General features: G+C 42.8%; 2 protein-coding genes across 2 annotated transcripts; both read right to left on the bottom strand.

Annotated features, from left to right (window-relative positions):
• Window positions 1-126: 126 nt before the first annotated feature.
• LOC139654075 (perforin-1-like) lies at window positions 127-5,438 on the bottom strand. Its single transcript, XM_071531097.1, has 5 exons — window positions 5,365-5,438; window positions 2,928-3,503; window positions 2,645-2,783; window positions 2,325-2,539; window positions 127-1,936 (listed from the first exon to the last, which is right to left on the bottom strand). The coding sequence occupies exons 2-5, from the start codon at window positions 3,458-3,460 to the stop codon at window positions 1,057-1,059; spliced, it is 1,767 nt and encodes a 588-aa protein (XP_071387198.1). The 5' UTR covers window positions 3,461-3,503; window positions 5,365-5,438; the 3' UTR covers window positions 127-1,056.
• A 396-nt stretch (window positions 5,439-5,834) lies between these two features.
• LOC139654082 (perforin-1-like) lies at window positions 5,835-9,579 on the bottom strand. Its single transcript, XM_071531105.1, has 5 exons — window positions 9,558-9,579; window positions 8,714-9,289; window positions 8,431-8,569; window positions 8,077-8,291; window positions 5,835-7,698 (listed from the first exon to the last, which is right to left on the bottom strand). The coding sequence occupies exons 2-5, from the start codon at window positions 9,244-9,246 to the stop codon at window positions 6,828-6,830; spliced, it is 1,758 nt and encodes a 585-aa protein (XP_071387206.1). The 5' UTR covers window positions 9,247-9,289; window positions 9,558-9,579; the 3' UTR covers window positions 5,835-6,827.
• Window positions 9,580-11,694: the final 2,115 nt, after the last annotated feature.

The following is an 11,694-nucleotide window of genomic DNA, read 5'->3' as shown; positions in this document are numbered from 1 at the left end:
ACCACTTCCTCTCTCATGTAGGGCAACGCCGCTGAAGATAAATTAAACACTCGCATTGACAAATCAAAACTAAAGTAATGAGCTGAAACATAATATACTCCTTACAAATCAGATACTCTACTTTTTATTTGGCATAAACAATATCAAGTCAAAAACCCATGAGGAAAATGCTTCTAGGCATAAAACACATATATAAAATATATAAAAAGAGTAAAATATTAAAACACAATTGTACAATACCATAAATCTGCAACTATATTTATCTGGAATCTACAAATGAAAATGTTACTGTAAAAAAAAAAAAATATATAGATTTGTAAGCAAAAGTTGCAAAGAATAAGCAATTAAATAGAACACTGATTTACAAAACAAATGTTTTTGTTTCAACTCAACATTTCAACAACTGCAGTAACTTTAAGATGTCCTATTGCAGTAAATATGCAGTTATATAAGATTTATGAAATTATCTTGTTGATAGAGGCAATTTTTCCAAATTATTCCAAAACCAGTTCAGACTGTACAGTCCTTTTTAGAAGATGTACACTGCTGCTTTCATTCATATTTTGAACATGTTTTGGCCCTTTATGTCAACATATTTCAGCTATGTTTTGTTCATGTTGATGAGCTCCATTTCTGAGAGCTTACATTAGAAAGACTCTACTGCGGTACACAAATCTCATTTTACTCTCATTCTTTCGGTATACAGACAAACTGTGATTGTGTTAAATCTACAAATAGTTGAATATAGATTTAACTGAAATAAACAGTGAATGTACAAACTATTAGGGACATCTTCCTGATATTGAGTTGAAGCCCCTTTTGCACAATCCACATCTCAACTGTCTCAAAATTTAAAAACCCTTCTCTAACTCATCTGCATCTCTTTATCTACATCTTCCTCCCTTGTGATTGGTTTATATTTAATAAGGGAAATCAATAAGGGATAATGGCTTTTGTCTGGATTCACCTCATCACTGTACTCCATGAAAAGAGTTAAGTGTCCCTAATATTTTCTACGTTCAGTACGAGCATCAGTGTGGCTGTGGATAGTTGTTATCACACCCCAGCGCACTGCTGACTCTTGGCAGAAAGACTCTGGTTGCTCTGTGAGCGAGATTCATCCACAAACACACCCATGTTGATCAGGAAGGCCTTCGGGACGGGGTGGGCATGACGGGACACATACAGCTTCTGCAGATGTTGACTCATAGGAGAAGCTTTATAGTCGGCACACGTAGGTCCGCTCAGACTCGGAGCACATGTCACCTCCCATTTGTAGTACAGCCGGCCGTGCTGAAGGTTGCACAGGTCCTGCTTCACTCCTGCAGTCAGGCCTCGCTCACATTCTCCCAAAAGGTCATCATCCCACTTGCTGTCCTCATCCCACACTTCAAATCTCACTTTGCTCCCTGTTGACAGATCCTGGGTGCCCAGGTCGACGGTCATGGCCCAGTGGGGGTGGTTGTTGTTCCAAATGACAGGAGAGCGTCTGACCATCTGCCCGTTGAAGAACACCTTCACGTAGCCGTCGGTGGCGGTGCTGTGGTCGCCCCACAGATCGGCCCCTCGCTGTACGGTGATGATGACCCGGGCCATGCCCTTGCGTACCGGGCAGCAGTCTTGGCCCACAGCGGGGTCGTTGTGGCAGCTGCAGAGGCACGGATTGTTCCGGTCACTCTTGATGCCGGCCTGGCACGGCTTGCTGCAGTTCCTCAGCAGGGCTTTCTCCAGGATGTAGTGGCTGACGGCCGAGCGCAGGTTCTTCCGGACTGGGGTGTTAACGGGCAGCAACTCGTGAAGGGAGTCCAGGGAATATGAGACGATGTCTGGATTCTGCGGTAGGGAGTTCAGCCATTCCTTGTAGGCCGATGGATCTTTGTCAGCGGAGAAGAGAAGCTCCGGCTCTGTGGTTTGGCCGCCCTTTATTTCTGTGAACCTGCAGAGAGAGAAGGCAAGATGATTTTGTGAAGGGGTGTAGAGCCAGAACATGCATCAACACTAAAAAGGAAAAAAGGAAAATGGGTTTGGGAATCTAAGAGAAAGAGAAATAAGCTGTCAATTGAATGGGGCAAATATACTTATAACTACTATATCCTTGTATGATTTTGAAAGTCTTACAACATTGGTTTGTTCTAGGAAAAGTCATGGAGGGACATTTTGAAATCTGAGATATTTCAACTCAAAGATTCAAAACAGCCCTCAGTTGACCAAAGTTTGGTCTTTCTAGCATTCACAGTAATAGACATTTAGAGGGAAGAACTTGATGAAAGTGTGTGACAGAAGAGAGAAGACGCAACAAATATTCTGCAGAAAATGTTCCTTGCCTGTCGCTGAAGGTGCTGGAGAAGCTGGACTTGCTCTCTGTCTTGTCCATGTCCTTCTGGCAGTGTTTGGACTCGGTCTTCATGTTGTTCTCACCAATGCTGGCAGACGCCTCCACATCCAGGCACATCTGCACCTCCTCCACGCTTAAGCCCTGCAGGCTGGCCTGGCACTGCCTGATGCTGGTCACAGACTGGACACTTCCTCCCAGCTTCACCTGGAACGATGGAGGAAACAATTTAAACACCTGCTGTGAAAGCCAATGTGTCACTTTCTCTAAGTCTCCTGATGTGTGAATTTCTAGATTCCTATTGTGGCTCACCTTAGTGATATAATGGGTGCCAAAGTTGTCAATCAGCTTGTAATATCGTTGTTTGTTCTCAGGGCTGTAAGTTTTGGGGAGGTTCTTCACTGCTGCGCGGAATTCTCTGTGCAACTTGGGACTGCTGGACACTCTGTAGCTGTTTCAAGAGAGAAGCAAGGCAGAAAAGAAAGATAAACAATTATATATCAAATATATACATTGCTAATAATGTTTCATTCAGAGTGTGAAGAGATGCGTTTTATTCGAGGCCCCATGTGTTTTGGAACAACCATGATCTTACCTGTAGTACTCGCAGGACATGCTGTGGCTCGTGAAACTGAACTTGTCATTCTTGGTTTTCTCCATGGAGTATTCGGCCAGTTTCGACTGAGTGCCAGCCAGCATCAGCGACCCGCCTTTATTCGCCACATTGACATCTAGATTGACCCGCCAGTTGTTGTCCACCGCAGAGCTGCTGGAACTGACCAGAGACTCGCTGGATCTATGCAGTTTGCTGGACACTTTCATGCTGCACGCCTGCTTCGGTCTCCAGTCCACTACTGACAAGGGCAGCTTCTGCTTCCTGCCCTCCAGGTACGGGTTGGCACACAGCCTGCAGGTCTTGTCCTTGTGCTTCCACACGTTCATGTCGATCACATAGGCTCCTTTACGTTTCATTTTGGTGATGTCGAAGCCTTCCCCCGCCAAGTTGGTCCCCGGGGCGAATTCTGCGTCTTTGCACTGGTTGGCTGTCCCTGCTGTACAGGACTGATAACTGCAGTGAGGGAGGGACAGCAGGAGGCCGGCACTGAGGCAGAGGTTCAACAGAAACATGTTGCTGTGAAGTTGGGCGATGGATGCAAACTGCTGGTTTATCCTGAAAAAGAAATGCGCTTTTAAAAACTGAAGTGATCAGGTGAACAAATGTAATCTCTGGTCAAATAAAGTTACCAGATCAAATTGTATGTTTGTTAATCATGTAACAGGTTTCAAACATAAGTTATTAATTTCACCAAATCATTCCCGTTCATTATTTTTGTTCTCTTGGGTCTGCATCTCCTACCTGTGTGTCATTTGGGGCCAGCGTAGCGACATAGCTGACATTTGGGGTTTTGCGTACCCCGCGTGCGTACCCGCGTGCACGCGCATGTGGGTCATAACTTTTCTCAACTGACCAAGAGGTAGGCTGCGTCGAGAGAAACTCCCTGATAAACGTTTATACAATTTGTTAGATGTGGTTCTAACGTGATCTTATGGTTGTATCTTGTTCTATGTAATATCCGTTTCATTCTGTGTAAATCCTGTCAATATTTGAGATCGCCAGCCACAGTTTTAATTAATTTCCCTTTGGAGAGATTGGGCTAATGTTAGAATGCTGGGTTCGTTGCCTAGCTAGCTTAACAACCCCGCTGTATTCGCGGGCTCTCCATGTTAATTCTATTCTGTCTCTTCTTTTTATCAGGTGAGCCAAGCAGTCATACACACAAGCAGCTGATGTTTTTGTACCTTTTTCGATATTCTACCAGGTATGGAGAGTTCGTTATACTGGAATAAAGGTTGTAGCCTATAGTTTAATTCATACAAGTCTAGCTATATAAGCCGAGTCTAGCTAGTGTGGTTGCTATGGTAACACTACAGCGCTGCATGTTATGTAGTTTATAGCAGTGAGTCTCAACCTTTTTCATATCAAGGACCTCTAATTTAGTCCACATTAGAGCCACGGACCCCCATTTGATGAGATTTTGTCTCTCGGACCCAAATCTGAGAATATCTTCATTGTTAGATATGATTTTCCCAGAATTCCATGACTATCTGTATTGTAGGTAGAGAGATAACAGTGAAACTATGACCAAAATAGTAATTCTTCTACATTCTCTAATTAACTTCTTAATTAATTCTTAATTAACTTCTAGTTAACTTCTTGTGAATAGAAATAATGCTTAAAGTTTAACACCTCATCAGTTTGCTAGGGACCCCCAGGAACCCACTCAAGGACCCCTGGTGGTCCCCGGACCCCACGTTGAAAACCACTGGTTTATAGGGTAAACAAACTTCAATATAACTTTAATGTGAATTAATATTGTGATTTATTTATTTATTTATTTATTATTATTATTATATTTAATTGTTACATTAATGGGTCTTTTGGTTACTAATTGAGTCTTTTCTGTTATGTGTTTAATTCTAATTGTAGCCTAATTATTCATATGACTATATCAATATTATTATGTCATGCTAATCATGGTCATGGTCACTATGTCATGAGATTTATACTACTACAGTCTATGAAACTTCATTATATCAAATGGCTGTTAGATATTATTCTGTAACTTAGGGTCAAACAAAAACTTTTTCCAACTGACCAAGAGGGGAGCCAAGCAGTCATACACACAAGCAGCTGATGTTTTTGTACTTTTGTCTATATTCTACCAGATCCTCACTAAAAGACCTGAGACCCAGTACTGCCTCATGCCTCTTATTTGAAATGCCAGAACACAACGCAGAACAAAACCATAGTCGTAACCCACCGGCTAGGATTACAGCTTGATGGAACATGCTGCTCTCTAACAAATGTGACATGACTACATAATGCACCGAAACAGAAATGAACAGTTTCTACCACATGCTAAATAAGTCAAGGACACACCATATTAAATTCATTAGGTTACATGTTATCAAAGTAGAAACATTCAAACCTAGTGAAATATATTTGAATAAAAGCAAATCAGGGTACTGACCTTTATCTTGCCTGCTTATGCTGCACATGTGAAACTGACTGTGAAGATGAGTGGCAGTTCTTTGTGTTAAACCCCCCCCCCCCCCCCCAAAAAAAAAAAAAAAAAAAAAAAAACAGGCCAGGAGGTGGTGAGGGGGTGAGGTGACAGTGGTCTTTATGAGAACAGAGGAAAAATCAAGTGGTTTGACTGTTCCGTTGATGCTGAACAGTCCTAGAACTAAGGGGTGGAGCTGGTGGTCTGCATGAAATGCTCTAACAGACAACAGCAAAGCCGAGGTGAACCTGGCCTTCCAGTCAACAGCGTATCACACACCACAAGCCTATCGTTACTCTGAAGTGGTGCGGGGCTGTGGTCTTACTGGGCGAGAGCACAAGGAGACGCTGATGATCAATTTCTAAAGACTATTACAAAAATAGAGCGGCCTAATAGTTGTGTAAGATATGACAAGATGAAACTTTAATGATCCCTGAGGGGAAACTGGGCTGCGGCAGCAGCAAATAGTAATAAGATTCAGCAAAGAAAAATAGAATATAAGTGAGAATACAGCAAAAAGGGGGGTCATGTAAATATACAGAACTGGCAATTTCAACATGTTATATAGAAATGTATGAAGGAAAGTATGAAAAGTTACAGATTACAGCACTAAGAGAGTATTTGGGCATATTAGGGCTGGTTTAAGCTAAAGTTGCAAAGAATTAGCGATTACATAGAACACTGTTTTACAAACAAATGTTTTTGTTTCAACTCACCATTTCAACAACTGCAGTAACTTAAAGATGTCCTATTGGAAGTTTTGCTGTCCGGTTAAAGACCAGGCCCAAACATCTACAGTGTAATGAGCAAAATATGCAGCAAATATGCAGTTATATAAGATTTATGAAATTATCTTGTTGATAGAGGCGATGTAAATTATTCCAAAACCAGTTCAGACTGTACAGTCCTTTTTAGAAAATGTACACTGCTGCTTTCATTCATATTTCGAACATGTTTTGGCCCTTTATGTCAACATATTTCTGTTATCTGAATGTTTTGCTCATGCTGATGAGCTCCATTTGTCCATTTGTCTAGAAATTCTCTACTGCGGTACACAAATCTCATTTTACTCTCAATCTTTCAGTATACAAACTCACCATGTGAAATGTAATTAGAACAAATAGTTGAACGTAGATTTAACTGAAATATACACTGAATGTACTAAATATTAGGGACATCTTCCTGATATTGAGTTGCAGCCCCTTTTGCACAATCCACATCTTAACTGTCTCAAAGTTTAAAAACCCTTCTCTAACTCATCTGCATCTCTTTATCTACATCTCCCTCCTTTGTGATTGGTATAGATTTAATAAGGGAAATTAATAAGGGAAATCAATAAGGGATAATGACTTTTACCTGGATTCACCTCATCACTGTACTTCATGAAAAGAGTTAAGTGTCCCTAATATTTTGTACATTGAATGTAAGCTTCAGTATGGTTGACTCTTGGCAGAAAGACTCTGGTTGCTCTGTGAGCGAGATTCATCCACAAACACACCCATCTTGATCAGGAAGGCCTTCGGGACGGGGTGGGCATGACGGGACACATACAGCTTCTGCAGATGTTGACTCATAGGAGAAGCTTTATAGTCGGCACATGTAGGTCCGCTCAGACTCGGAGCACATGTCACCTCCCATTTGTAGTACAGCCGGCCGTGCTGAAAGTTGCACAGGTCCTGCTTCACTCCTGCAGTCAGGCCTCGCTCACATTGTCCCAACAGGTCATCATCCCACTTGCTGTCCTCATCCCACACTTCAAATCTCACTTTGCTCCCTGTTGACAGATCCAGGCTGCCCAGGTCGACGGTCATGGCCCAGTGGGGGTGGTTGTTGTTCCAAATGACAGGAGAGCGTCTGACCATCTGCCCGTTGAAGAACACCTTCACGTAGCCGTCGGTGGCGGTGCCGTAGTCGCCCCACAGATCGGCCCCTCGCTGTACGGTGATGATGACCCGGGCCATGCCCTTGCGTACCGGGCAGCAGTCTTGGCCCACAGCGGGGTCGTTGTGGCAGCTGCAGAGGCACGGATTGTTCCGGTCACTCTTGATGCCGGCCTGGCACGGCTCGCTGCAGTTCCTCAGCAGGGCTTTCTCCAGGATGTAGTGGCTGATGGCCGAGCGCAGGTTCTTCTTGACTGGGGTGTTAACGGGCAGCAACTCGTGAAGGGAGTCCAGGGAATATGAGACGATGTCTGGATTCTGCGGTAGGGAGTTCAGCCATTCCTTGTAGGCCGATGGATCTTTGTCAGCGGAGAAGAGAAGCTCCGGCTCTGTGGTTTGGCCGCCCTTTATTTCTGTGAACCTGCAGAGAGAGAAGGCAGGATGATTTTGTGAAGGGGTGTAGAGCCAGAACATGCATCAACGCTAAAAAGGAAAATGGGTTTGGGGGATCTAAGAGAAGGAAAATAAGCTGTCAACTGAATGGGGCAAATATACTTATAACTACTATATCCTTGTATGCTTTTGAAAGTCTTACAACATTGGTTTGTTTAGGAAACGTCATGAAGGGATATTTTGAAATCTGAGATATTTCAACTCAAAGATTCAAAACAGCCCTCAGTTGACCACAGTTTGGTCTTTCTAGCATTAACAGTAATAGACATTTAGAGGGAAGAACTTGATGAAAGTGTGTGACAGAAGAGAGACAAACAACAAATATTCTGCAGAAAATGTTCCTTGCCTGTCGCTGAAGGTGCTGGAGAAGCTGGTCTTGCTCCCTGTCTTGTCCATGTCCTTCTGGCAGTGTTTGGACTCGGCCTTCATGTTGTAGTTACCGATGCTGGCGGACGCCTCCATCTCCAGGCACATCTGCACCTCCTCCACGCTTAAGCCCTGCAGGCTGGCCTGGCACTGCCTGATGCTGGTCACAGACTGGACACTTCCTCCCAGCTTCACCTGGAACGATGGAGGAAACAATTTAAACACCTGCTGTGAAAGCCAATGTGTCACTTTCTCTAAGTCTCCTGACACGGGAATTTCTTGGAAAAATTGTCTTGTTTTTTCTTACAACCATCTCATTCCTATTGTGGTTCACCTTAGTGATGTAATGGGTGCCAAAGTTGTCAATCAGCTTGTAATATTGTTGTTTGTTCTCAGGGCTGTAAGTTTTGGGGAGGTTCTTCACTGCTGTGTGGAATTCTCTGTGCAACTTGGGACTGCTGGACACTCTGTAGCTGTTTCAAGAGAGAAGCAAGGCAGAAAAGAAAGATAAACAATTATATATCAAATATATACATTGCTAATAATGTTTCATTCAGAGTGTGAAGAGATGCGTTTTATTCGAGGCCCCATGTGTTTTGGAACAACCATGATCTTACCTGTAGTACTCGCAGGACATGCTGTGGCTCGTGAAACTGAACTTGTCATTCTTGGTTTTCTCCATGGAGTATTCGGCCAGTTTCGACTGAGTGCCAGCCAGCATCAGCGACCCGCCTTTATTCGCCACATTGACATCTAGATTGACCCGCCAGTTGTTTTCCACCGCAGAGGTGCTGGAACTGACCAGAGACTCGCTGGATCTATGCAGTTTGCTGGACACTTTCATGCTGCACGCCTGCTTCGGTCTCCAGTCCACTACTGACAAGGGCAGCTTCTGCTTCCTGCCCTCCAGGTACGGGTTGGCACAAAGCCTGCAGGTCTTGTCCTTGTGCTTCCACACGTTCATGTCGATCACATAGGCTCCTTTACGTTTCATTTTGGTGATGTCGAAGCCTTCCCCCGCCAAGTTGGTCCCCGGGGCGAATTCTGCGTCTTTGCACTGGTTGACTGTCCCTGCTGTACAGGACTGATAACTGCAGTGAGGGAGGGACAGCAGGAGGCCGGCACTGAGGCAGAGGTTCAACAGAAACATGTTGCTGTGAAGTTGGGCGATGGATGCAAACTGCTGGTTTATCCTGAAAAAGAAATGCGGTTTTAAAAACTGAAGTGATCAGGTGAACAAATGTAATCTCTGGTCAAATAAAGTTACAAGATCAAATGGTATGTTTATTCATTTCACCTTGATGGAACATGCTAAAAACGTGACAGAAATGAACAGTTTCTCCCACATGCTAAATAAGTCAAGGACACACCATATTAAATTTGTTAGGTTACATGTTATCGAAGTAGAAACATTCAAACCTAGTGAAATATATTTGCATAAAAGCAAATCAGGGTACTGACCTTTATCTTTCCTACTCATGCTGCATGTGTGAAACTGACTGGATGAGTGTCAGTCCTTTGTTTTATAAAAGACCAAAAAAAAAGAAAAAAGAAAAACAGGCCGGGAGGTGGGGGTGGGGGGGGGGTGAGGTGTCAGTGGTCTTCATAAAAAAAGAAAAAGAAAAAGACAGGACAGTTGGTGGGGGGGGGGGGGGGGGGGGTGTCAGTGGTCTTCATAAGAACAGAGGAAAAATCACGTGGTTTGACAGTTCTGTAGGTGTTGAACAGTCCTAGAACTAAGGGGTGGAGCTGGTGGTCTGCATGAGAAGCTCTAACAAACAACAGCAAAGCCGAGGTGAACCTGGCCTTCCAGCTAACAGTGTATCCATGCCTTTATTACCGACCGGGCATGCAGGACACATTCCCCAAAATAAAGTCTGTGTTCAATGCATTTTGCAACATTTCACTAATTTCAATTGAAATGTCTGCCTCAGGTCCTTAACCGTATAGGCCACAGTTTAGAATGATTATGGGGCCCGAGCCACAGCCTCGATTGAAATTGAGGGCCCTAACCCTAACCCTAAACACAATTTCTATTGATACAGGCCCCAACCACAAATATTAAACTGCCATCTATTGATTGTATGTTTATGAGCAATGCATTTAGTGAATATCATCCAACTAACATACTGTGCACTAATTATATAGTGGTGGGGCAGTGGGGGTCTAGGTACAGACATAATCAAACATTTTCAATAAATTTCAACATTGGTGCTTCATTCCCACCACCTGTCACCTCGCTTCATTAATGTCACAACCTGCAATCTAAATGTAAACAAAGGGGCTTGCCTTGGGACTGGACGAATTTTATCACTCTCAAATTGAATGAGCAAGCTCTAGAAACAAGGAATAGCAGTAATAGCTAAAAATGAGTTTCATATTACTTTTTGTATTGTTTGTAAAAAGGCTAGTATGATGAGTTACGGTGTGTGGGTGCATACCAGGGGGAGGGGGGCCCATGTGTGCCCAGGGGCCCTATGGTTGGTTAATCCAGCCCTGAGTGTATCACACACCACAAGCCTATCATTCCTCTGAAGTGGTGGGGGGCTGTGGTCTTACTGGGCGAGAGCACAAGGAGACGCTGATGATCAATTTCTAAAGACTATTACAAAAACAGAGTGGCCTAATAGTTGTGTAAGATATGACAAGATGAAACTTTAATGATCCCTTATGAACTTGAATGCTGCAGCAGCAAATAGTAATAAGATTCAGCAAAGAAAAATAGAATATAAGTGAGAATACAGCAAAAAGGGGGGTCATGTAAATATACAGAACTGGCAATTTCAACATGTTATATAGAAATGTATGAAGGAACGTATGAAAAGTTACAGATTACAGCACTAAGAGAGTATTTGGGCATATTAGGGCTGGTTTAAGCTAAAGTTGCAAAGAATTAGCGATTACATAGAACACTGTTTTACAAACAAATGTTTTTGTTTCAAGTCACCATTTCAACAACTGCAGTAACTTAAAGATGTCCTATTGCAAGTTTTGCTGTCCGGTTAAAGACCAGGCCCAAACATCTACAGTGTAATGAGCAAAATATGCAGCAAATGTAGCAAATATGCAGTTATATAAGATTTATGAAATTATCTTGTTGATAGAGGCGATGTAAATTATTCCAAAACCAGTTCAGACTGTACAGTCCTTTTTAGAAAATGTACACTGCTGCTTTCATTCATATTTCGAACATGTTTTGGCCCTTTATGTCAACATATTTCTGTTATCTGAATGTTTTGCTCATGCTGATGAGCTCCATTTGTCCATTTGTCTAGAAATTCTCTACTGCGGTACACAAATCTCATTTTACTCTCAATCTTTCAGTATACAAACTCACCATGTGAAATGTAATTAGAACAAATAGATGAACGTAGATTTAACTGAAATATACACTGAATGTACTAAATATTAGGGACTTCTTCCTGATATCGAGTTGCAGCCCCTTTTGCACAATCCACATCTCAACTGTCTCAAAGTTTAAAAACCCTTCTCTAACTCATCTGCATCTCTTTATCTACATCTCCCTCCTTTGTGATTGGTATATATTTAATAAGGGAAATCAATAAGGGATAATGACTTTTACCTGGATTCACCTCAT

The sequence above is a fragment of the Centroberyx affinis genome, unplaced genomic scaffold (assembly GCF_046629955.1).
Source record: "Centroberyx affinis isolate AG114_WGS23_722 - 3 ecotype Tasmania unplaced genomic scaffold, CSIRO-AGI_Caff_v1 ptg002033l_1, whole genome shotgun sequence".
Classification (NCBI taxonomy): domain Eukaryota; kingdom Metazoa; phylum Chordata; class Actinopteri; order Beryciformes; family Berycidae; genus Centroberyx; species Centroberyx affinis.
This window is presented reverse-complemented; position numbering and strand designations above follow the sequence as displayed.